We start from the raw sequence: 27,341 nt of genomic DNA, 5'->3' as shown, positions 1-27,341 counted from the left end.
CGTCTGATCCACAAGTCCACGACTCTTCTGTGGTGGGTGCCTGAAGGTGCCACATTTATGATTGCCACCTACTAGTGGATGGGATTGTCCCATGAGGATGCTCTAAACAATGGGATAAGCATTTCCAGGGCTAACCTTACCCACTTTGGTTATTTTCAAGATGGCAGAAGTCTTCAGTCACACTAAGCTTCAGCTCTGAGGTCTAGGCAAGTGTATGTATGTATGTCTGTCTGTGTGTGGGGGGGCAGTGTATTATGGTAATTTCTAGTATTCTCCCACTTCTAACAGCAAAATCCTTTTTGATGCAGCCCTTGTACTCACAACAACTTCAGATACAGACGTCTGGTGTAACAAAGCTGACTTTTCAGCTACCAGACACTGGATTGATTCTTTCTTTGTTTTTGCTCACCACTCCATTCCAGTGTGGACCCAGCCACACTACACAACTTAGACATACCAAAGGATTGAAGTGACATTTGGACTCAAAGCAGAACATTATCTACAAATAAAACCTACATAGCCAAATGAAGGATATTGTGCATCAAGGGCTCTTCAAAACTATTCAGTTCGGTTCAAATCCCAGCCCTATTACAGCTTCTTCAATCAGAACTGAAACTTCTGTCCATAAAATCCACCTTGCGGCAATGTCATGAAACCGAACATCTGCAAAAGGACCATCTTAATAGCAACAAACAGTAAATCATTTCTTAAATGCACATGTTAGAATATTTCTGCTATCAAGTAGCTATCGACAAAGTGGGAGTTGAACACAACCCTTTCCCACCTAATACCAAGTCCATTTGAAACCAATTTACAAGGCTTGCAAAAGATCTCTTTACTTGAAAATGGCCACTCTATTGGTTATAACGGCCGTAAGAGTAAGAGGGGGCAAGAGTGTATTTCTATAGAACATTACTTGAAGTTTACCAAGGATATTGTATTAACGAGTGACTCAAAATCCATAAAAAAATTTCAACTGAATTTCTCATGAATTACACATAGTCCTCAAAGCTATTTTACAAAATACCACTATACCTGCAGAGATGGCCGTATTTGATTTAAGGAGATGCCTTAAGGTTTATCTGGGCAGAACAGCACAGTTAATAAAATCAACCCATTATTTTATGGTCCTTCACAAACCCACCTAAAGGACTCTGTTTCGAAGTGAATACATTACTGGATGGGTTGTGCCCCACAGCTGACTTTTGCCACATCAAAATGGGAACGGTGCTCTCAAGAACAGTCATGAGCCACTGTATGAGAGGGATGACCTCTTTGCCTGCACTCTCTGCGGGAGTGGTGCCGGTGGATAGCTGCCATGCAGCAACAAGGTGTAACAGACACACCTTCAGAAAGCACTACAACTTGGAAGCAGTAACAGACAGTGGTGGGACAAGCAGCTCTGCGCCATCTCATGAGGCCCTCTATTTCATCCCATTTTCTGCATTGTAGGAATCAACTGTCAATACTGCTTACTACTCTTATTTAATCATGTGAATCTATGAAGGAACCAGTGCTTTGGAAGAAAGAAGTTACTTACCTATAACTAGACCTCCATTACTGGTATCTTTTCTAGATTCCTCCCAGAATAGAGGCTTACGTAAAGTACTTGTTGATTTATCTGAGGTGTGATGCCCTCCGTAAAGTCTGAGGCTGCGAGTACCCTCACCCCATTAGCTGGAGTTCAGGACTTTTCCAGTGAGTAGAATTTCCTCATAAAGGGACACTGTTCTAGGGCCTTTCAGGCAGGCAGTGCCTTGTACTGCTATTGTAAAATTACAGTGCTTCTCCCACCTCGATGATGGAGAATGAGAGAATGATTCAGGCATATCAATCGGTGTAAGATAACAAAAATGGAGAACTACAGTTACAAGTAAGTAACTTTTTTGTGACCAGAAATCTAGGCTAAATACAATTGCTGTTGAATGTCAGAGGTTTTGTTGAAATTACTATTGTCTGTATTGGGATGTTGGTAGATTTGTTATCTGACGTGAGAGGAGATGGTGAGTAGTTGGGCCAGAGAATGTTGATACATTTCTACTTGCATTTAATATTGTCTTGCATTGTGCTGCTACTTTCGTAGATCAAGTGGTTTTGATTCTGTCCACTTGCTAGTGTCTGAAATCAATCCCAATGAACAGTGTTACCTTTTTTTGTGGAGTGTAAAGGTTCTTTCTCTGAAGTATAATTGTATCCCTGTCATGTTAGACCCGTAACAAGATATTTCAGCTTCTTGATCAATGTAATAGTATTTTACCCTGGTGCATATTTGATATTATAAATTGTAGCTTTTCCTTTCTAGGCTGTGGGTATCCCAAATTATTTGGTAAGGTTTTAGATCAAGACAACAACATCTAGTCTAGTGTTGAATTAAGCGAAAATGTAGTTTATGGACAACAGTTCTCATCCCTTGTGTGTCTGCAAGGTTGGTTGTTTGAATAAAAAAAAAAAAGAATAATTCAGTTACATTTTTGCAGGAATTTCGTACATGGCTGAGGGAGGAATGGGGCCGGACACTGGAGGACATCTTCCATGAGCACATGCAGGAACTCATCCTGATGAAGTTTATTTACACTAGCCAATATGAGTAAGTCATGGTCCTTCTACCAGTGTCTGTCATATTTCCTTGAGCCAATATCATTATAAAGTATTCGCTTCTTACTCACCAGAACTCTACAGTCCAGTGGTTGAGATCACTGTTGCATCCCACCTTTCGTAGATGCAGTACAAGAATGTGCATGACTCAATTTGGTCATATCAGCTTTAGGAGGATTTGTTCTCTCTTGACTACCTTGTTTATACAGTACAAGCAAAACCACCAAAAAAACGCTTCTTGAGTTTAGCATGCATTATATCTATTCAAATATTTAAAATCTCAACTTTAAATAGTGTTCCAAGAAGTTTGGCTATTCAATTTATGAATTCTCTATGTTCATGTGAATGACAAATGCACCATTCAGGCTGTCCAAAATATTGTTCCTAGTTCAAGCCATTTTTGTAGTTCCTTAATGCAGTATTGTGGGAGCAGATTCCGGACTTCTTCTGTCACAATAAACTAGCAAAATGTCTTGAGTAAAAGAGTGAACCACACAGCTTCTCTAATTGCCAGTGTTCAAAAAACGAAAATACCCTTAAGGTATTCTAGTTAAATTTGGAAATTTAAATGGTTCCACCCATTTAAGACTATTTTGAATCATTCTTGGGTAAACAAGATAGAGATGTTTTGCTTGATTGACTGTTTAAGACAGTCAGTTAGCATGTTTTAGAATATGTAAATTGAACACTCTGATCAGCAAACGTTCAGGCAAACAGGAAAAATGTTGTCAGGTGTAATGTCAAAGGCCTAGTTGTCTGTAGCCCATGGTTGGGTTCCTTCCACTTAAAAAAAGTGAGTGATTCTGTGATTCTCATACCGTGATTGTTGCAGAACCCTAGCCTGTTGGTAGGTAGAGTGACCCAAATGGGCAGGATTGTTGACTGGGGAGGGAGTACTTCATGGAAGGGAAACGCAGTCAGGAGTAGGCTCAAAGTAGAAGGATCAGCCAAACTTTTTCGTAGTTAATAAGTGTTGGACAAACCTAGATTATGTTGTAAGGAAAGACCTAAACCTGATGTGAACTAAAGAGGATTAATAGGGGAGTGGCAGATCACTGCTCCGTAATCTTCTTAGTAGATGTTTTACTGAAAGATCATGTACCATCTCACATTGCCTGTCTTAAGGGGGTATGCCAATTGTTATTTTTCCCGTGCTCTTCAGTACACTGGGGTAGAGAGAGAAGTTGGAAAAACTACAAAATGAAGACCCCTTTTCAATAGCTGGAGAAGTGTTTCCTAAGTCTAGACACATCAGGGGACTCTGCACTGTTTGTGCGAATACTGTGGGTCCCCATGCCTCTAAAGGTGACTACCATTCCTGCTTCGACTTATTGAGAGGCCACTCAATTTGGTCTTTCACTGTACTCCATAGCATCTTCTCTTCAGCCCATTTTCTGCGTTCCTTTTGCATATAGGCGAATTTCTCTAGAAATGTAGTGAAACATTTCTCGCACATCAGATTACTTTTCCATCATATTGGTGTAATAAAGGCGCAAACCCTCTTTGTTGCGTGTTGGTCTCATTTGTCTCCTTTCACCATTCCTTTCTTATTTGTGAAAGTATTTTCACATTTACTCTCTGATCAGATGCCATAGAGGTCTCCACTCTCTTCAGTGTCTCAAAACTATTGAATCCGGCCTCGGGTAGCAAGCATAGTCATCAAATATTTGTGTGCGGGGAGCCTTCCCTTTGCCAAAATGTCAGACTCCATCTTCGCAAGCCTTTTTGGTGGGCCCACAGCAGGATCTGCAAACATCAGGTCTGCTTTCTTAACTGTTTCTGTTAACTTAAGATTCCCAAGCCTCGTCAGTGGTCGCCTTTCTTCACGATCCCCAAAGGTAAAACGGACAATTTCAAGTTTGGCATCCATGGGACCCAGTCTGTCCTCTTTTTCCATGTACATCTGCCTGGACTGAGCAATCACATCTTCCCTGGCAGGATTGAAGGAGGGTCCCGTCCTCGGTAAACCTGGGTCCAACCACTCTTCTCTCAAAGGATTTTTTGGGCTGCCATTTCTGGTTGTGTTCTGTGCCTAAGCCAGTAGGCGGTGGGGGTGCTGAGGGCTAGATGGTTGCTGAGTAACATTCTCAGTCTTCATCCAGGATTTTGCTCCTCCACAAAGGTTGTCATCACCCCTCTCCTCGTTGCCCTGCTCCTTGTTTGGACCCTATCTTAGGGCAAAACAGCTCATTACCAGAGGTTTCATTGAGAACTCTTAGGGAAAGTGCTTGCCAGTGATCAGTATCTGGACAATCCTCACTCGACTGTCAAAAGGTTTTTATAACACTTGCTACTGCATTTTTGCCTTTACGTATCCTCCTAAATATCTGCTATTAGTGGCCAGTCTAATAGTACTCAGTTTGTCAACCTGGGAAGAATGAAGGAATGCATCTGTTCTGATGAAATTCCTGTTTTTGACTTAAGGCTGCTTTGCTAGCTCATGATCCAGTACTTAAATGATTGAGCTATTTTACTGGAAATGGTAGTCTATCCAAGTCTTCTAAAACTGTGCATGTAATCGCAACAACGTTAAAATGGATTGAGACAGGTCAAACGATTGAAAGATTGTCAGATAGCCCCGCCATTTTTGAGAATGTTTATCCATATCATCAGCCATAACGGAATTAAAGTATCCATAGATTTCCCAATTGAGATTTTTTTCTGTAGCCTCTACTCTAACCAAATCAACCGGCCCACCCCCTTTATGCAGGAGAAAATCGCTTACTTGTAAATATTTTTAAAAAATCCTTCCACCCAAAATTAAATTAATTTTTCAACTCGTTGAAGGAACGTAGCCCAGAAGGTGGAAAAAACAACCCATCCGAACTGCCCCACCATGCACCCATTTCTTCATAAGTGAATCTCTAAAAAAATCTCCGGTACGTTTTGATTATTAGTCAGGGATGTATACAATTAAAATCTACCACAGAATTCTACGCACACCACTCCAGACCTTGGAAGCACTATGAAGGCTCTTAAAGCGTACTTTCTAGGTCTCACCCATGCAGCGCTCAAGCGCTGCTTAGGAGGGGAACTTTTGCAGTCGCTCAGGACTTTTGCATAAACGTGTGCATGTTTTGCATTGGTTTCTATTGGCAATCGTGCACATTTGGCGTTTCCCTTGCGGGAGAGAGCAGCAGCGCCATCTGTTTGCAATTATTGCTGATTGTTTTCTATGCTAGTGCACTTTCAGTACTGATCATGAATTCTATTCCTTCCGTTTCCAACTAGATTTAACGTTAGGGAAATAATTTACTGGTAGCATTTTTAATCTGAATTAATTTTAGACCTAGACAAGAGTTTATGCAGGAGTCTGTTAAGAGTGATGCTTTCGTTATTGCTTATTATAACATTTTTTTACTTATTAAGATGCTATTTTATAAGTCTGTTTTGTCTGTTGCAACGTGTTGGACAGCTGCTCCTCAGAATTTCACGTAAAGAAAGGCTTGTCTATGTTGGGATTTAAAATAGGACACTAAAGCAAACAAGCATTGGCATAGCCAATAGGTCTCGCTTTTGGGACCTTATAAGTGTTTAGCCATGCAACAGTTAATGTTGTTGCAATAAGGATATTGTGCTGCATAACTAAATACTTATAAGGTCCCAAAGGCGAGATATATCTGCTATTCCAATGCTTGTTTTATGAAGCCGGGAGGTGTTTGTTTTCACGTTACAGAATTGTATTAATATACGTATGACATGATCAACTATTCCCCTGATGGAATGCTGCAGCACGGGTGATCTAACATTTTCAAGAGGCTTGTTTCAGCGGATGGTGCAGTTACGTGGTTTTTCTTCGTCAAATGAGCAGTCCATTCTCAGTCGCACCCTAAATGAAATCTAGCTTCTGCGAGATTGCTGCCTCTCACTTAACACTTCACTTATGCGAAGCTCGGTTCTAAGACCTGCTAACCACTGAAATTAATTTCTTCACACTTGCGAATTTCTGAAGTTTTGGGGCAGAAGACTTACATTTTTGAATGACTGTTGTGAGTGGTCTGAACAGGTTCACTGTTGTTTCACTCTTACCCATGATGCTACTTACAAAACACCCCTCAGCCCCATTTACTGCTGCAGTAAATACGTGGGTACGGTTTACTGGGACACATCGTGTTAATGTATCAGTTTGTACGTACATCAGAGTAGCTGGTTTCTGTGTTATAGTTGCTAAGTGATTGCATTGGGCTGTTCATTTTGGGGCATCTGTATTTTTTTTACCTTGGACAATGGAAAGTAGTCTCCACACAAAATGCAGGTGTTGGCTTCCATCACACATTTTGTGCCACTTTCCAGAGAAGTACAGTCGGGGCAGTGCATGTTGCAATAGGGATATGTGCGTGTTCTGCGTGACTCAGAGGCGAATGAGTGGCCTTCTGCATTTAGCCCACCCCGGTAGTGTCGATGATCCTTGAGTAAAGGTGCTTAGGCATTGTGCCAGGATTTATGTGATCTCGCTGTGTAAATGCACTGAAAGTACACAGCCCGAGGGTAGGCAATTGTGAGGTTTATTTTTGGCCCGTGTTTTGGAAAGGAAGACAATCGAATGACCACTAAGATTGCAGTTTTACCGGTTAGCCTAACGCACGGCATTGTACCTTTGTTATCAGACACTGATCAGGTGACAAGGTGTCTAGAGTGAAAGGTAACACTCATGCCAGCGGGCCTGTTCATTTAACATAGTCTAGGGATCGCAGTGCTGTGTGCCGAGCCCCTGCACCATCAGAAGGGGGCACGCTTGTGCGAGGGTATTGCAGGGTGCTTCGAGGGTCTCCCAGTAGGGTTCATCCGGAAATGAATAGTACTAGATCACTTTTGCAAGCGTGGTGGTGTCTCAAACATCCTTCCAAAAGAGTGCATATGTTTACAAAGCGGTTTCAAAGGCGCCTTAATTAGAAGGCTAACTTTGTTCACTTAGAATGTGCTGTGCCTTAATACAGTCAGAAATCAGATGGTCTACGTACAGTACAACACCAGGGGTAGTAAGCACTATATAAATGGAATTTAAACACATTTGGCCTGGTGTAATTGCAGTGATTGTAATGTATTCATAGGAAAGTAATTTCTCATTAAAGGGAACGTTTTGTTTCACTGATGGCCTCAGACACAAATACGTGGCTTCGTCTTTTGAGTTGCTTGTCATACTGAGGTACACTAGCTCACGTCATGTATTAGGATGGTTCATTAATTTCCTCAGATAGGTGCTGGAGCAAAGTAGAACGGGAGTCGTTCTCTGCCAGTTAACCCACACATGAGATTATGCGGGCAAATGGGTGTCTCTCCCATACACACATGTTGCGGAGTTAATGGGTTGGAAAAAAACACACCTCTGTTAATATTAAGTCAGCGGCCATGTTTCTTTGCTCACTCCCGCCCACAACTGTTTGTAGAATGCCCTGGCACGTAGTCTAACTAATGAATGAATGAATGAATGAAGGCAGTCTTATATTGTGCAACTTAGCCCCGCGGGCATCAAGGCGCCTAACATATATGTAAACATATTTTGGGCGCCGAGTACCAGATTACAGATACGCCTCTGCAAAGAGCCACGTCTTTAATGCTTTCCTAAAGAGCGTCATAGAGGGTTGTGCTTTAAGTTCCGGGGGCAGGGTATTCCACAGCTTAGGGGCCAGATAAGAAAAGGCCCTTCTTCCCCACCTGACTCTACGAACGCGGGGAACAGACAGGAGATTCTTGCTGGAGGAGCGCAGGGTTCTGCTGGGGGTGTATGAAACCAACAGAGATCCTATGCCTTCAGAACCATCTCCAAACAGGGCCCCATGGACAAGGCACAGGATCTTAAAGGAGATCCTGGCATGAATCGGGAGCCAATGCAAGCTCTTCCTAGCTGATGTGGCAGAAGAGAGACTGGGGACATCAAGGACAAACCTAGCTGCCGCGTTTTGGACAATCTGCAAGCGTTGTATCAGGCCTTTGTTAATGCTCGAGTAGAGCGCATTGCAGTAGTCTAACCGTGATATTACTAAGGCAACCACGGTCTGTTTACGGGCTTTCAAGGAAAGGTAGTGCATGATTTTCCTCAGGATCCTGATAACACCCCAACAAGTGGAAACCGTTCTATTAACCTGCTGAGCCATAGCAAGCGAGGTGTCAATCATCACGCCCAGGTTCCGTGCGGATTTAGTGGGCAATGGGCAAGCTCCCAGGGATGGGGGCCACCAGTCGCTTGACCAGATATCCTGATCTCCTCCAAAGATCAAGACCTCGGTTTTCTCTCCGTTCAGCTTCAGTGAGTTTAGAATCATCCACTGTGAAACTGCCTCCATGCAGTTCCTGAAGCTAAGCGCGGAGGTACTCATCGAGTGGGAGAGAGAAACCATAATTTGGGTGTCATCGGCATATGACACCACCTCCATCCCGAACGATCTTACTAACTTGGCAAGTGGGGCCACATAGATGTTAAAAAGAGTGGGGCTTAAAGCCGACCCCTGTGGAACCCCACACTGCACAGGTTTAGCGGGGGACAGGTACTCTCCCAGCTTGACCCTCTGCTCCCTCTGCTTGAGAAAAGAGGTCAGCAGGCTCAGCGCCGGGCCCTTCACCCCTATCTCCCTAAGACGAGCTGTTAAAGTGGAGGGAGACAGGGTGTCAAAAGCTGCTGTCAGGTCTAGCAGGACCAGAAAAGTAGTCTGGCCCTGGCCGACCTTCGAGCGTATGTTGTTATTTATGACCATGATGAGAGCCGACTCAGTGCTGTGGAACATCCGGAAACCATGTTGTGACGAGTCCAGTGGCCAGAGGTGTCAAGGAATGCAGTCAGATGTTGGTTGAGATGTGTCTCAAGCATCTTTGCTGGAGCCGGCAACAGGGATATTGGGCGAAAGTTCTTTAGTATCTCCGGATCTAGTGTCGGCTTTTTCAGCAAAGGCTTGACCACTGCCTTTTTCCAAGAGGATGGAAAAATGCCTTCAACTATAGCGAAGTTAATCACTTCAAGGAGGTGAGGCAGCAGAACTTCCCTACAGTCCTTCAGGGTCCTAAGGAGGCAAGGGTCCAAAGGGGATCCAGATTTAATCCTGTTCAGAAGCAGATCTAACTGCTGGAAGGTAAGGAGAGGAAAATTGGACAAACTACTATGGGAATCCTTTGGCCGACATTCTGTAGAGATGGGGCCAGAGGAAGATGGGAGCCCAGCAGGTCCCTTTGTGATTCAAGAGTGGCATAAATGTCAACTATTTTTGAGTGAAAGAACAAAGAGATCTTATCACACAACTCTTGGGAGCCTACTACAGGGTCTGGTGTTTGCAAGGTACAGAGGGAATCAACAATCTTAAACAATACCCTTGGGGAAGTAAGGGAAGTCGTTAAGTTGGAAAAATGGGCCTGCTTTTCCTCAATTACCTTCGCTTTGTAGTCTTTAAGCAGGAGTTTGTGCTTTTCCTTTTCCCTGGGATCCCAGCTCGTTCGCCAAAGCCTCTCCTGCTTCCTACAGCTCTGCCTTAAGAGCCTGAGTGTTTCCGAGAACCAGGGGGCCGAGGGTCTCTTTCTGGCAGAATAGCCGTATGAAACGGGGACAAGAGATCCACTGCTCTTGCAATAGCGCTAGAGAGATCCAGCGCAGCGGCACTGACATCCCCCGAAGGGGGTATCCTAATATTGGCCATAAGAGGGGCCAAAGTATCATTGGAAATTCTCCTGTAGTTCCGCTTAGGTTCCCTTTTACCCGAGTAACACGCCAAAGTGGAGAGAGAGGGGGATTTTCGTTCCAAGGGAACGGCCAGGTGGTCCGACCACACAAGAGGGATGGGGGGACCCGTCGTTAGTCTGGTGTCGTTGGAAAAGACCCCAGCCAGAGTGTGACCAGCTTGGTGGGTAGGGCTATCCACCAGTTGCAGGAGACTGCAAGCGGCCAGGGAGTCCACCAGGGAGAAAGTGTCACTAGAGCCTACATCTTCTAAGTGGAAGTTAAAATCTCCCATGACCGTCTGATGGGATCTACCAAAATAGGGAGAGAACAGAGAAGGAAGCTGTGGGAGAGGAGATTATCGAAAAATAAGTGGCCTGAAAGGAATCTGAGGGGGAGGAAAGAGATTTAATGCGGCAGGTGGAGGAAACCTTGTATAGGATACCCAATCCTCCTCCCCTACGACCCTCTATCCATCCTGGCCAGCGCATAGCCCTCTGGGATAGCATTAACAAGTTCTGGACCAGAGGAAACAGAGGCCCAGGTTTCTGTGATGAAGACCCATGAGGGCTTCCTGGCAGAGACAGTCATTAAATGCCATATTGTTCTTTATTAAGGATCTTGTATTGATGAGAAAACCCCACTCCAGCGTAGTGTTGGGCGTAGTTGACGGTGTAATGGGAGACCGCATATCCACAGTGTCAAGAATTGTGGGCTCGGTATTTCCCGTGTAGCAACAACAACCGGGAGACCCAAGAAAGGCCTCAGGGGGGAGCTTGTGGTAGCAGGAAAGTTTGAGAGGTTTAAATGCAACTAAGTCCTGACTGGAATAAGTCATGCTTGCTCGAGGATCAGCGGAAATTATAGTCTCCTCCCCAGCCCCAAGCGCATCCTCAGCGCGGACTTCGGCGCGTGCCCGCTGTGCGCGTCCGCTGATCGCGGAGGAAGACATCCAGGTTAAATAGGGGTGGACCTACGAGACGAAGCCCGCGTGACCCTATGCAGCCAGTCCGGGCGGGGAAGCAGATCTCTGCCGGTGCCCTCCACAACAAGCGGGAGGTCCCATGGTGGAATGGGGCGCTGGCAGGGGCGGTTTAGGGGAGGTAAGGAACGCGGCTTTTCCACACAATAAAGCTCACAGTTTTAGTAGGTTTTAAAATTCACTTTGAACATATTAATCATGCAGCAAAAAGGTTTAAAATCGTCACAGCATTAAAAACGCAACAGCATTTTTTTTTTGTTTTTGTCCTCATAACCACCATATAGACAAAGTGCCAAAAGGAATTTACAAAAACAGCTGTCTCAGTTTATTTCGTAAACTGGAAGGGACACCAGTCTTCTGGGGGCCATTTTTCCCTCAGCTGTCATCCGTATTCCAGGTAGGCACAAAGTCAATGATTTACCGGTCTGTGGCAAACCTTGGGGTAATTTAGCAGCCAAGTGGGGCCGGGCATGAACCGGTTAGCGGCTGTTCCATGGGTACAAAATATTTAAGTACCATAGGAGGTCAATCATAGGACCCGGGGGGGAAAAAAAAGAAAAAAAACGGGAAAAAAAACCCCGGATGAATCAATGAAGCCAAGAAAGTAGATACCAAAACGCCCTTTTGTTATGATTGCCAGATCTAGCCAAGTCCATGCGGGAGGTCTGCAAGACTGAAGATTGCCAATCCCTAAATGTAGGGGGTGAAGAGTCTTTCCATTTTCTGCATACCTCCCTTCTCGCAAGCAGCATAGCATAGAACACTAGAAACTTAGCTGGATTTTGTAGATCTTCTGATACCCCAAATATCACTAAAGGCAGATCTATGGTAACCGGGCTACCCAGTGATTCTGTAAGATAGTTACTGATGTCCTCCCAGTATGTGATTAGTAGTGGGCAATCAAAAAACATATGTGTGTCTGATGCAGCCGTTAACCCACATCTAGCACAAGACACTAACTCTCCTCCTACAAACTTAGATAACCTAAGAGGGGAATAATATGCCCTATGGAGGGTAAAAATATGGTTTCTGCGAAGCCAGGATGGTTTAACAATCTTCCACAAAAGTTCAAAAGAAGTTATCCAAAGATTTTGTACGTTTTGATCCATCACAACGGAGCCCCATGTTGATTCCGGTAGAATAAAGTCTCCATCCGACTCCTCCAGAATAAAGTTATACCATTTAGATACTTCCTTTTTTACTGGCTCACAGAGTACTAAGTCAGAAACAAATTGGCTGTGCCCTCCAAGTTTAAGTTTGTTCCTATTAGCGGTAGAGGTTTTGTAGGCCACAGTCCAACCATGAATTTGTAGGTATTTAAATCTTGAAAGATTGGGGCCAACCTTAGCTTGCAAGTGTTCCCATGAAAGTAGGTCCCCCTCGAAGAAGAGGTCTCCCCAGACTTCAAGACCTGCCTGTCTGAGAGGGATAGCTAAAGTATCATCAAGCCAAGTGGGACAAAAAAAAAAAAAACGCAACAGCATTAAGAGCGGGGCATCTAAATCATGCACCCGGCACCAACAATTAAACAGACCAGGTCACAACTAATGTGACCTGGTTCTGGGGAGATGTTAGCAATGTTTACTGCCCTCTTGTGACCCTTTGCTGGGTGAAAAGCATAACTTAGCCGTGGTGACTCACATAAATGAAGGCACCTCTCATGGTCTCAGTGGACCGTTCGCTGAAAGGTGGTCTTGCAGGTAGGCACAGCGTAACTCTACAGAGTGCATATTTTCACTTCCCCCACCTCAGACATCTGTAAGCACTTCTCCTTTCATTCCAATTTATTTTTTACATTATGTAGCGCAAATGAAGGTATCAAGGCACTTTACATCAGTACTAGTTCCATTACACAAATCTGCCCGGTGGGTGATAATGTGCTGCATGACTAAACACTTATATGGTCCCAAAGGCGAGACCTATTGGCTATGCCAATGCTTGTTTATAGTAGATTTCATTTAATTGCGACCATAGACACCTCCACGCCCCTCTTCCCATCATGAGTTCATAGGGAGAGGACACTTATCCTGTTTCCCCACTTTCACCATTTTCTAGCAACAACACTCTGCTACTTATCAATGTAGTAGCAGCCCATTAATATAATTTCAAATTAGGTAGTGCCCACCCTCCTCTCTCTCTCTCTCTCTTTCTCTCTCTTTCTCTCTGGGTATTGTAAGACTTTTAAAGGCTCGTCTAGGTCTGGAGTACGACCAAATAAATCGGGAGAAAAGATTTTCCATTGTTGTAAACTACTGCGGTGAATACTCTAGAGAGATAGCCCGAAAGCAGTATAAGATTTTTCGGGAAAAAAGCATCTTAATCACGTCACATCTACCCCCTATGGATAATTGTAGATTATTTAGCCTGACAAGGTCTTGCTTCATTTTACACAAAAGGGGTTCCATAGTATCCCTGACGCCATTGTCCAATCTAGCAGACAAACTTCCATATATATAACATTCTCCACAACCTGAATATCTGTCATCTTAATTCCTTTATTGTTAAAGATCTGGGTCTTATCTTTTTCAAAGCATACCCAAAGATTTTCCCTAATAGTCCAGCTTCCTCTTCCACTGCGTTAATAGCTGATACTGGATCAGATGTTATAAGAGCAATGTAATTCGCATAAGCAAGGGTTTTTGTCTCCCAACCTTAGGTCGGGATTGCTGGTATTAGGACATTGCTCTTCAGTCGGCGGATAAAAGGGTCGATGTAATCGCAAACAGCGAAGGGAATCAAGGGCAACCTTGCTTAGTCCCCTGTGAGATTGCAAATGATTCAGATAATACACCATTCACAGCGACCCTGGACGCTGGCTCAACATATAGCATTTTGACCGCCTGAATAAAGCCCGGATCAAGCCCAATTCTTGACATTGCTATCCTGAGAAACTGCCAAGAGACCCGGTCTCAGGCTTTCTATGCATCAAGCAGAATTAAAACCATAGGGTCCCCTGTCACGCTGGTGGCATCGAATAGTGATATGACTCTAAGGATACGATCGGTACTAGATCTTCCAGTGATAAACACATGTTGCTGAACCAAAATGATTTTATAAATAATAGGTGCAAGCCGCATAGCCAGAACTTTCAAATATATTTTGGAGTTGCCATTTATCAGAGTTATTGAGTGATAAGAACCGCCGTTCGACAGGAGGTTTATTTTTCTTTAAAAAAAAACAAAAACTCTATTTTGCCAGAGGACCACGAACTCCGAGGCCTGCCTCCCTTGAAGATGTGTTCAAATACTTTGTTCATAATCTCCTTAAGCTGAAGGGCAAATGTATAATAGAAGTCAGTCAGGATACAGTCAGTGCCAGCAGCTTTTCCCCTTGCTAGGTTATTTATAGAAAGCAAGATCTCAATCCATTGCGGGGGACTAGCTAGTTACTCCTGATCCTCGCTGAAGAACTTCACATATGGAATTGAATCTAGATATTCCCTAACATAATTTGGTTCCCTCCCTCTACATTCCATATACAAGGCTTGATAATATTGCTTGAATGCTTCTCTAATCATACCTGAGTCCGTGACACGACCTAACACTGGGTCATTAATCTCCTGGACTAGATTAAACATTGCCTATTGCCTGCTCCGAATTGCTAGATGATGGCCAATTTGCTCATTGAGTTCATAGGCTTCTTCCTTCTGGGGCACCAATTTATTCACAGCTTTATTCACCAAAATATCTACAATAGCAGATTTGGCCACAGCAACCCGTAATTGTTCCGCTTCCAGTTCCCCCCCACCTGAGTGGCCGCGACCAAACCTCTTCAGCAACAGCTAAAGCATTCTATAACTCCAGTAGAGTTTGTCTAGAATGCTTGTTATAGTTCATGGAAACCCTCAATGTTTCCCCTCGGATTCCAACCTTCATGGCGTCCCAGACCGTCTCGATAGAGGTGCTCCCTAAATTACCCCCTAAAAATAAGGGGATCCATTGTCTCATATATTAACAATAATCTTCGTTTAAAAGAAGCGTTTATTTAAAGGTCCATGACCTCCCCTTTGAATTAAGGTCCGCACCCTCTAATTCTAGCACTAATGGATTATGATCTGATAAGATCCGTGGTGCTTTTGCTATGCTGCATCCCTGGATTTATGTGTTGGACACGAACACATACTCTAATCTGGCATGCAATAGGTGGGGAGCAGAAAAAAAAGTAAACCATGGATCTAAAGATTTTAAAAAATGCCAGCTATCTACCAACCTGTGATCTTGACACATGCCCAGCAATGCCTGGAAGACTTTTGGTTTCCTCCCGGAGTAACGCCACCCCTCCTCCAGGGACCAGTCACTTGGCAGATTAATATTACAATCTCCACATAAAATGATAGGTAGTGCCAAAGTGTTAGTTCCTTGGAGACAGCTACGATCTCTCCAGGGTCATCAACATTGCTCCCATGATATTGTGCATAGGTTAATTTTGTCCCCGGAGCTTAGCTGACATTCTGCAATAACCCAACGGCCGAACTTGTCGGCCTTCATCAGAGTAAGTTGAAACCCACCCCCTCAAGCCAGAATAGCCACTCCACGCATCCACTCACTTTTTGTTGTCACACCAATCAATTTATACCCCAGCGATGTTGCGCCCCTTCGATATGGGTTTCCTGCATATATATAATATCAGCTACAAGCAATTGTAACTCAACTGCAACTTTCTGCCTTTTCTTTGCGTCATTAAGCCCGTTTATATTAATAGTTGCCACATGCAATTTACTCATAATTAATTTGCAGCTTTACCCAGAAAATTATACACGTATTCCGAGACATCCAGTTCAGATTCCACCCGACCGTTTCAAAGAGCTTGTGAATAAAGTGATGGAACCATCTTCCTACCTCACCAGCAAGTGGATCCCTTTCCCCCTCCTTCCCACAACCCCCCACCCACCACCAAAACCATGGCAATCAGACCCAACCATGAGCCTGAATGAGGACATCCGTTGTCCCTCCGTCTCTACCCTCCACCTCCTGCCCCCTTACCCACTTCCTCAACCCATTAAATCATCTTGCAGCCATGCCTCTTGCAAACTTAGACTGGCATACATTTTAGCCTATTTACTACCAGATCCCAGTCTGAAATTTCTTTCAGAAAGTTTTGGGCCTGAATCTCTGATGTAAAACTATAGTTCTGACCCTAAAACACAACTTTCAATCAAGCCGGATTCTGCAGATACACCCCTGCTTGCACATTCTGCAATGGAGCGAAGAGTTGCCTAAGTCGCCATCTCCTTCCTACTGTAGCATGAGCAAAATCAGGATTAGAGAAATGAAAATATTCCCTCAAACTCTTTTTTTTTTTTTCCAGCATTGGGACGTGGCAAATCATATACAGTTTGCTGTAAAAGAAAATTCCCAAAGTACACCTGGATTGCACAGGGTAGAGCCGGGTCACTAATTCGTTTCATTGCCATCATCATGGAAAATCGATGCGCACGCTGGACTACCTTGTCCTAGTCCCAGAAGGAAAATCGGGAAGGGCACCTTTCAGCAGGGATAGAACATATTTCCTAATGTTGCTGCCTTCAGCATTCTCAGGAATCCCCAGTAATCTTAAGTTGTTGCGTCATTGTCGATTCTCATGGTCTTCCAGCTTCCACATGACATCGGTCAAGACCCCCTCCTGTGATGTACCCTGGGTCTTCAGTGCCGCCACCTTGTTTTCCAAAGCTTCTGTCCGAGCCTCAACCATACATATTCTTTCAACAATGTCTGAGCAGGCTTTACCAATTTTCCACACACCGTTTTGAAGCTTTTTTGCAGCTAGATATGCCGTTGGTTACCATTCATCACTTCCTCCTGAAAAAGTCTCAGTGATTGCAGGATTATTGTTAGCGAGGGTTCACCGGGTTTCACATTGCCGTGCATCCCCTGCTCACCCTCCACACCATTTTGTCAGAAATCAGATAACTCTGTTCCTATTTTTTTTGCTCTTGGGGTAACAATTGTGTGACGGAATTGTCTCATCTTAGTTCCTCTGGGGGTATCTTTTTCATATGCATCCAGTGGGCATTTTGCTCCCCCTAGGTTTTTCTTTCTTCCCGTTTTAGTTAGTGATCTTTTCTGTTTCATAGAACCAGATGCCTCTTCCTGCAAGCTGCTACTACCTAACTGTGGTGCCCCTTCCCCACTTTCGCAGAGATGCTTGTGCCCGACATGTCTGATTTCTCCACCAGGGAAAGAATGTCTCTATTGAGTCAGGCACTTTCCCACCACAGGTTTTCCCACACAGTTTTTATTCCTCAAAATACAGGATTCCTTGGTTATTAGCCCTCTCTCACAAACCTTTCCCCTCTCAGTAATCTCGGTAATCATTGTTGAAGAACTGTCACCAACTGCCATCGCCTTGTTGGATTTAAATTTACTGCAGCCAGGAATGCCCCTAGAATGGTTACCTCATTTTGAATCAGCCAGGGACTAGTATCCATTTATACTACTTTAACTGACTCTCTGCTTTCACTTATGGGAATCAAGTTACTTGCCCCAGACTCCTTGCCCACATGACTCGCTTATCCAGTAGCACCCATGATTCCCTCCTGCCCTTCCAAATGCAGTCCAATGTCTCCTTTAGAGGAAAATGTACTTGTAATGGGTGGTTGAGACCCCCCCCAGGCTCCCGGGTGTTCCACAAGGAGGGTTTTTTAACCTGCTCTCTTTTTTCCTTACCGGATCGAAGTTCCCCTTTCTTCACACCAGGTTTGCTGTCCACAGCCTCTCTTTGCGGCTGGGAAACCATTGAAGCAGTCGCCACTAGGGTACCGGCCGCCACTTCCCTCCTTTTCCGCGTGTAGCCTTTGCTTCAGCCGCCTTTTAGCACTGAGTCTCCTGCCAGAATCTGACCACTATGAGACAGTACAAATGTTCCACAACATTAGCTGCCACAACCGCCGACAGCAACAGCCTTCCAAGGACCTTCCAGTGTCCGTGGATGTTTACTGTTTTCCAGCAACGAAGGCGACCCGGCGTTCGACCTCCAGGGTCCTAGCTCCAAGAGAATCTCCACACTGCATATTCAGGAGTAACGGAGTGCGAGGGGAGAGAGGTGAGCAGTGGCCTCACAGACGCCACCTTGCCCTGATACCTAGAAGCTAATTCAATGGAGGGGAAACAAATACACACAGTTAATAACTTTTAAAAGTCAAGTACTAAAGAGAAACATATGAGGCAGGTTTCTGGCTTTGTTTACCCCTTGTATATAAGCTATATTCATGTACTGTAAGACGTTAGGCATTGTGTATTAAGAATGCATAGCAGAGAGAAACAAAAAGTCAGGATTTAAAATGTAATGCGGTGATTAGGGTTGTCTGTAGTTATAAGACTGTTACTACGCAAAACTATTGAGCACCCATATATGAAAAATTGAGAAAGTAAGCAATAAGGTTCTAAACGCTTGACTTGCAGGTTGTTGATGCTTGTTCGTAGCTTGCTGTGCTATATTAGAAAGATTACAATATATGAACTGCAAATAATAAAAGCATCATCCTCTAAAGTAAAAAACAACTTACCGATCTACATAAAATAGAAATCTGTGAGCAAAATGTTACACAATGTGCTTTGCAGGCGATACACTAACAATCTATCCAACATTATGAGTCAACACTGTAACTAGACAATGCTCAGCTCTCTCTCCAACAACTGCATTAACCCACAGAGTTATCTTACATTATTATTATGCCTAAGATTTGCTGGGCATGTAAATATCTCTGCAGAAGGTTCCTGAACCCCATACGATATTTTATAATGCAGCCTTTGTGACCAATTAAGCTCAACAAATTTACTGTCATGTTTGTTCTTGTTTCCAATTCCTTTGTCGCAGAGCTTGAAAAAAGTAAATGTATAAGTTGACAGCAAGATTCTGGGTTTCATAACTCTATTCCTTTTAATTGCACCCCCCTTTCTGTTGAAACGTCTTTGCTACCAATTTATTTGTACTCCGCATAAATGTTTTCTAATTTCAGCACTGAATGTCCAATATCAATTCCGTTTTTGCAGTGGTTTCATGGTGAAATCACAAAAAGTGCATGATGTTCTAAGATCAAAACCGACTGGATAACAGCCTAACAAAGTCATTCATTCTGCTAACTTCCCCTAGTTCTAACAGCACCATATGTAAACAGTATATGACTTGAAAGGGTTGGGCTCTTATTTGTGTTTCTGACCAGCTTTCAGTTTCCATACATGTATACACAAATATAGCAATGTAGCAGAAGAAGAGAAAAGAAGTGGGTGTTCCAAGAAATTAACAGAGGGAGCCAAGTGAAGTTGGTTCTGGCTCTAATTGCCCATGGACGAGCTTTGTACATATTAAGAATGTAAATCATTCAGCAAACCTCATGCTAGAATACGATAAGATTGCCTACAAAGTTCAAGAAAGTGTATTTCTTTACCATGCAGATGCCTTTCCCCATAATTGATCAAACTATTTGGAAAGTATTTATTAAAAGTTAGTGTTTTTAAACGTAAACCTGGAAACAGTCAGTCGCCTAAATGGCTACTCCTACCCTGAATTAAGTGCAGGCCACTTCCACTACAGTAAATAAATAAATACTATGAACAATACATTACTAAGGCTTATCTACGACTTTTAAAAAATGCAGCCCTTCTCCCAGTAGGGTCCAGTCTTTCTGCCAGTCATGCAGAAGGATAACATTCCTTAGAGTCACCCAGGATTAGACAAAGCATATCAGACTCTGGTGGTGTACAAAAATGATGGACCTTGTCAACAGATTGTTAAAAAAAAAGAATACCCAATTCCAATACGCCTCCTCACATCACTATTGAGAATAAGGCCATCATTAATCCCTCTAACTCAGTTTGCCACCTGTGTGTCGGAACCACAGAGCACGCAAGTGCTACTTGCCCACAGAGCATGCAAGTGCTACTTGCCCTACAATGGGGGTTTGAGGCCTTTTACTCGCATATGTCCTGGGGTCTGACCTACTATGGTTCCTGAGCAGCTGCCAAGTATTCGTTCTGCATTTGACTCTCAATGGTAGATAATGAGCTATCGAAGGCGGGGGAGGTGTGCCTACAGATTAGCGGACACGGGCTCACAACTCAGAGCATGCAGCAATAACTCAATGCAAACACAAGGAGATGATGGATGGAGCTCTGAAACTTTTCAGACACTCACCCCCCCCCCGTCACAGATCTGTGTTGAATCCATCATCGTTCTTTAGCTCACTTCGCCACCCCAGTTGAGACCCAGCTATATGAAATTCAGTCTTGCTTCATGGGAACGGTCCAGCCTGAACTGCCAAGCCAGGCCTTCCTTGGACCAGAAACAAGCATCCTGGGACTGGTTTCGGGGTAACACCCCTCAACAGCCAGGCTAGCTTGAATCCAGTGACAAATTGAGCAAGGGACCCACATCTGGGCATACCCTGCCAACTTAGGGTGAACAAAGCAAACACAAGGAGATGATGGATGGAGCACTGAAACTTTTCAGACACTCACCCCTAATCACAGATCTGAGTTGAATCCATCACCATTCTTTAGCTCATTTCTCCACCCCAATCAGTGTGAAATGAAATGAAAATTAGTTTTATATAGCGCACATAGCTGCCCTGAGGCGTCCAAGCGCTCAGCTAATTATTCACTTTTATAGAAAAGAGAACTATTTTATTATTGTATTTTAAATAAACAGTGTAGCAAACATTCTTAGTTACAGCATAATGAAAGATAATAGAAGATATGGAAAATCACAGGAGTATGCATGGCATCATTTTAAGGTCGTGGTGCAACACAGCAAACTAAAGTGAAACGTAAGGGTGAAATGGCTCTCCCTGGACATCTTCCCTCTCCTTTTAGATACAAGTGCTGAGGGGGTATCCCATCTCGCATATCTCCTTGCCCGAAGCTGCCTTTCGACACCTCTGCAGTTTAACATTGTTCTAGCAGGTTGTTCTTTGGGATTCAGCATTGCAGCAGGGAGAGTCAGATGGGTGTCCGAGTGACTCACCAGGTGTACCTCAGAGGACATCGGTGCAGGTGTAGTGTGGTCTGGCATGGTCGTATGTACATGAAGGGCCAGATAAGTAATAAGTGGCCTCCAGATATCTTACGGTCTCGTCCGAGGTGACATGAGCTCCTAATAGTTGCTCAATTGTTCATGGTAGTATATAGAGTCCTTTATCCTGTCCTTAAGTTTGGAGCAGGAAACCTCCCCCAGTGCATTTCCACTTGACGTTTGGCCAGGAACATGGTTATGAGGCAGCACTGTTCTTTGGGGACATCTCGAACATATCCCAATAGTACTATTAGTTGGTTCCGGGGGAGCTTGAGGTCCACTGTCTGGTCCATAGCATCCTGCACCATCTCCCAAAATGCAGCCACCCCTGGACCCTCTCAGGCCAGGTGTATAAAGTATGCGTCAAACACGCCACACTTCCTGCATCTAGTGTTTTCCACTAACCCCATTTTGCATAGTGAAATAGGAATGCAATATAGCCTGTGTAGGTATTGAAGTACATCAGTCGCAGTCTGTAGTTGGGCGAGAGTACACCAATCAGCGAGCAACAATACATCCACTGATCATCTCTAAATTCAGAATCTAGGCCCTGCTGCCAGAGGTCGCTCACCCAAGGTGTACACACAGGGCTCTTTTCCTGTTTAGTGGTGTATAAGCTGGTAATTAGCTTCAGTGGGGTCTACACCTTGAGTAGTAGGTGTAGGACGGCCGGGGGTGCATCGGGAAACGAGTCCTACAGTGCCTGGCACACAGCTCGAAGCCAATGGACCAGGAAGATGACCAGAAACCGTTCTCTTGGGGTCCGCACTCACTGCTTGCATGGGAAGGAATGTACAATCCAGGAATAACTTCTCCATAGTAATAAGATGCAGCTTACACAGTTGAGTGCTTACACCATGGTCCTCTGTGAGTGGCAGAGGCGGGTTATTTATAGTTGGTAGTGCATCAGAGTACAAGTGGTCCTGGTGAACTCTCCTCCGTAGGCAGTCCCAGTCCCATGCTATGCAGTTCACTGTATCCACCTCAGTCATAGGCTGCTTCACTGGCAGGCAGACAGCGGTGTTTAATGGGTAGGAGTTGCATGATCATGTTCTATATCTACATGCATCTGGAACGGTATAGCGTTATACCAATAGTGGGTGAACTGAGTTTGGGCACAGTAATATTATTACTCTAGATCAAGCACACCCAACCCACCCTGCTCAACTGATAACAGCACTGTGGGCACATTTTCTGCAGAATTTGGCAGCCAGCTTTGGATCAGTAAAGAAGTGGGTGCAGCCATTTACTGTAAGGGGTAGCTTGGCAGGGTAGACGAGTACATAAGCTACTCCAGCTTTCATGCGTTTGCTTTTTGCCAGTAAGAATTCCCACTGGACGGCCTGCACCTCCAGGGTGAAGTTTGGGTAGATGGATATTCGGTTCACTTGATATCTGATCTCTCGTTTCTCCCTGACTATTTGCAGCAAAGTACCCCGATCTCTGTTGTTTAAGAGACGTGCTGTGATAGGATGCACAGGGGGCCTTGGGCCCAGAGAGTGGTGCGACTGTTTCACCAAGATTAGTGGGGGCATTGTTTCTAGGTACCTTTCCATTTATCCATTGTGGTGGATCCTGGGATGCCCAGGATGCGCAGGATATTTTGCCTGGATTGCGCTTCTTAAGTCCTTGTTCTTTGCTGTAATGACTTTTCGGACTTTTTTCATGCGTAGAGGGTTGCTCAGTTTATGAAGTGTCAGACACACGCCCCTCCACCATGGTCCTGACCGTCTTCATGTTTGTCGATGAACCCCTTATTGGAACTTGAGAGAGTCAATTTTGTTATCTATAGTATGAAGGCTTTGCTACATCTCAGTGAGTAGGCTCCTAATTTCTGCTTCTGCTCTTGGAGGGGGTGAGGGGGATGTGGGTCTGTCGCAGGATGTCTGATGCACAGGAGGCCTACCTGGTCCTGCTTCACCCTAAGAGCCGTCCTGTTGAACCCAGAGGTAACAAGCAGACCATTAGTTCCAGCATTGTTATGTCAGCCCAGTAGCCTCACTGCAGTCTTTGACCCCCTGTGATCAGCCGTTCAGTGGCAGCACCTCCTGTAGTCTTCCAGGTGCGGTTGGAGGTTCTCGAGGAGTTCCAGCGAGCTTAGCAGTGGTGGGCAGCATCCTCCTGTGGTCTAAGCGGTGCGATATCGGTTATCTCCAAGTGGCTTTCTCTGATTGCAATCAATCACCCCGGGTCCGAATTCTCAGCCACGTGGCCCCCAGACCAAGCGTCTCCTCTGTGTCTCCAGCTGATACTAGAAGCAGGGCAGAGTCTCTGTCTTCCCGCCAGCCACAGTCCTGGCCCACGCTGTCACAGCTGTAGCTCGGGCCCATTCCCACAGTGTCTCATGGCCTACGGCTCCACTCGGCAGCAACCAGTCCAGCCACAGCCAAACCGCCTCGACCCCCTGCTGGGTCCAGGGGCCACCCCATCTCACTGGTCTGAAGCTCGCTTCCTTCAGCAGTTCCCGCCCGGCATGGCCAACACTGGTGGAGTCTCCTCACCTTCTTGCTTGTCCAGTCCACAGCAAGCCGTGAGAGGTCCGGAGTGTACAGCTGTCTTCCAAGTCGGCCTAGGGGATTCTGGTTTGTTTACATAGTGGAGGGTGTCTCCCCAGCACCTCAAATTAGCCCGCAAGTAGAGTGAGGCTGGGCGCTCAGGATTCAGATTTATGGCGGATTATGATCTCAGTCGGCAGAACCTCACCAGAGTGTGGCAATTTTGCTAACCGGCTCTCCGGCACCCCCAAAGTGAAGTATTTTTTTTCTTACTATACTCATTCAAAGAAAGAATGACATTTACAAACAATAACACATTTTGCCTCGAGTTTAGGGCTGTAGTGTTTCAGTGGCAATTTCCCTGCCCCAAGCTTTCCTTGCAGTCGAACAGGGTTTATTCCCCATTCACTGTTGGCCCCGTTCAGGGAAAGCTCATCTAGCAGGCCATATCTCAATAGCCCACTCTGACTCATAAAATCAAGTCAAAAGTATCTTAGCGCTTTCAGCAGCAAATGCTCGTTGCTCTCAGTGACCTATGGGTTACCACTGCTCGCAGCTTACGGGCTCTTGCCTGATCAACCCGGCACAAGTGCTACCTGTAGACCCTCCTGCCATATGGGGTTGCCGCACAGCTTCCACGCAAAGTTGTGGCTCCTACCTTACGGCTGTCTTTACTACAAGACCCCTCCTGGATTACCGGGTTACAGCAATGGTGTTGCACAGACCTTGGCCTTTCTCTGAAAGGCAATCTTTTCTATGGCAGCCCAGCCTGGCACATGGGGCCTTTCTCACCGGTGCTCCACAGCCTTCCGCCTTTATTTCTATGGTGATCTTCACGGCTGCCCACTCCTGGCATATGGGGGTTGAAGACTCTTTTCTGCACAACATGATCGGTGCAGCAGCAATTTCCTCACACCTCTCACCAACAGTCCACTCAACAACCCTCCCTACTGGGCCTTACTCCATCCAGTGCTGTCCTCTTCCTCACAGGGCACACTGGTCTTGGCAAGCAGGCTGGCACTGGTGGCCCGGGCACCAGAGCAGGTGGTTTTGGTTTCCCTGGGTAATGTACCCTCACCCAGCAGCAGAGCTTAATTTATTCCGGTGATTTCCGGTGCTCGGCATCAGCACTTCATTTTCAACACCAGCGCTTGTAACAGAAGGCCACAAGGTGGCGCTGCCTGGCTCATTTAGGGATGACCACAACAAAAGTCTATTAATAATTCAATATACACTAATTACTATTACATGCTGCTCAATCCATTCCTATGGCTTTAAGGGCCTGGAATAGTATGAATTGTCAAACTTGTAGGTGTGTGATGGTTAGTAGTTGTGCTGTTACTATCAATCGCAGCATGGCAGGGGCAATGTGTGGTGCGAGCTGCAGTGGCTGCCTGATGAGAACCCTGGCACTTTAAATAAAAAAAAAAAGAATTAAGCACTGCCCAGCAAGGTGACTAGCAGGCCTTTGCCCCCAGTCCTGGTCATAGCAGAAGTCTTGCAGAGTTTTCCCTCCTCACATACCCTGTCTGACCGCTTGGCAGATAACAATTTTCAGGGCCCCAATCTCCCTTTATAGTCCATTTCCAGACATCAAATGTGAATTAGGGTCTGGGTCGTTTTATATTGGGGTTCTGCTTCTTTTGAAGTACATAGTTCTCCTCTCCCTCAGGAAAAAGATGTCTGTCACAGCAGGAGATACTTTCAACCTGATAGTTCCACAACACATGCCATGGGAGTGGCTAGAGTTCACACTGGATCTCAGTGATGTGTGCATCAAAAGGTTCATCTCTGGCTTTCAGACCTACTCTTTGGTTCCCTTATCAGCCCCACCTGGTTCTGTATGACTGGTTTGCTGGAAAATGTGTTTGTAAGTCAGTAGATCTATTGTATGAATACATGACCCGCACCCTAAAGTGATTGACGTTTTGAGGAATACAATGTTAATATATACACATGTGAGTATTGTCAAGTATTGAAACTTTGTTTAAAATGATTGGCTTTGTGCAGAATATGATGTTTATATATTCTTTTCAGCTTCTTGAAACATTGAATCATTATTATTGGTATTTGAATTTTTTTGGGCTTGTTTTAGGGTGAGTCTCATAAATTATATAGAGAAGCGCAGTGTAACCTATTTGTACGAGCAGACATTATGAACAAAATGATATAAGTTTTAGGATGTGAGTCGCATGTATTCCTACTATAATTCAACTGGCTTACAAATGTGTTGTTCAGGGACACTGTCCTATAGAACCATGTAATTCATTTAGGACAGGGTGCACCTTAATCTATGAGTTCATTCAATGCACAACATGCGTGGTTTTATTTCAAATGAACAGTTGATTCAGAAATCATTTTATTATCCTTAACTTAATTTAGTCTCACACAATGACTGCCTGGTGAGATAAAGTGATGTATCAATTGGAACATGATGAGTATTAATGACATCCAGGGCATTCATTGACTGGCTTTGAATTGATTGTTATGATTTTCAAATTAAGGGTGCGCATGAACAAAAAACTTGATGTGACGTTGACATTATTTGACCTGTAAATGTTTACACAGCAACAAGGTTAGTGAATTATACTTGAATAATTATTTTCTTTCATTCAGCAATAAAAATGTACCTCCTGATGAAGGAAATTTTTGTCTGCAATGAGTATTTGATGAGGAGTTTAGGATGAGGACTCAGCAATGCCTTGTTCAAATTTTATTTACCATGAATATTGTCATCTGATGAAAAAATAAAATGAATATTGAAAAAAAGACTTTGAAAAACGTTTCACCTTAGATTATTTGTGTTGAAATTGTTGAACCCCTCTGGGGATCCAAAGGAGTGCCGGGGGGCACTGTACCAGCCTTGGTCAGTGCATAATTGGCAAGTATTAAAGATACTCCGGATCAGTGAGTGACACCCTGTAGACACCCAACCTAGTTACTAACAAGTTTGCTTTCGTCATACAAAGGAGTGCAAGGATTATTCATGTGCATCTATGTATTGTACCATGCACAGGCACACATACACCCAATGCATGTACACAGCACACATTCTATCCAGCACTAACACCCCCATGTATTGTGCCACCACAGGCACAAATACACTCAACACACACATTCCCTTTCTTTGTTTTGCCACTTGTAGCTACACATACACCCAGCACACACATTCACCATCCACATGCTGCACAACACTACATCCTTCATGGACTGTATTCCTCAAAGGTACACATACACTTAGTACATGCACTCACCATGCATGCACTGCACAGCTGTACATCCTTCATGTAATATACTCCTCGGCAGCATACATACACCCAGAACATGCACTACCTGCACAGTACTGCCCAACCCTTTATCGTACCCTTCTGTGGCACACATAACTCCAGCATGAAGTCATGAATCCTGCGCTGAGCAGCACTTTACATCCAATTGGTGTAGGCCAAGAGGTGGGTTAAGCATACAGCAGTAGAATTTAAAAAAAGGGAGTGAGCCTGTTTAAAAAGGATCTGTTCACTTCTACTGATATCTACATAGTAGGTTACTACCACTGCACTCGTACTGCTTAACTCCTGGTGACTGCAGTAGCCTTCTATCACTATGAGGATATCCCTTTGGG

General features: G+C 44.5%; 1 protein-coding gene across 2 annotated transcripts in view; it reads left to right on the top strand.

The window, feature by feature from the left end:
* Nucleotides 1–27,341, top strand: part of FBXO31 (F-box protein 31) — a 236,951-nt gene that overhangs the window by 173,091 nt on the left and 36,519 nt on the right. For both annotated transcript variants that reach the window (XM_078668446.1, XM_078668447.1), the window contains one exon: nt 2,478–2,587. In XM_078668446.1, the coding sequence (XP_078524572.1) occupies nt 2,478–2,587 (110 nt within the window). The remainder of the gene's footprint in view (nt 1–2,477; nt 2,588–27,341) is intronic.

Source organism: Lissotriton helveticus, chromosome 12 (genome assembly GCF_964261635.1).
Source record: "Lissotriton helveticus chromosome 12, aLisHel1.1, whole genome shotgun sequence".
Taxonomy (NCBI): Eukaryota; Metazoa; Chordata; class Amphibia; order Caudata; family Salamandridae; genus Lissotriton; species Lissotriton helveticus.
This window is presented reverse-complemented; position numbering and strand designations above follow the sequence as displayed.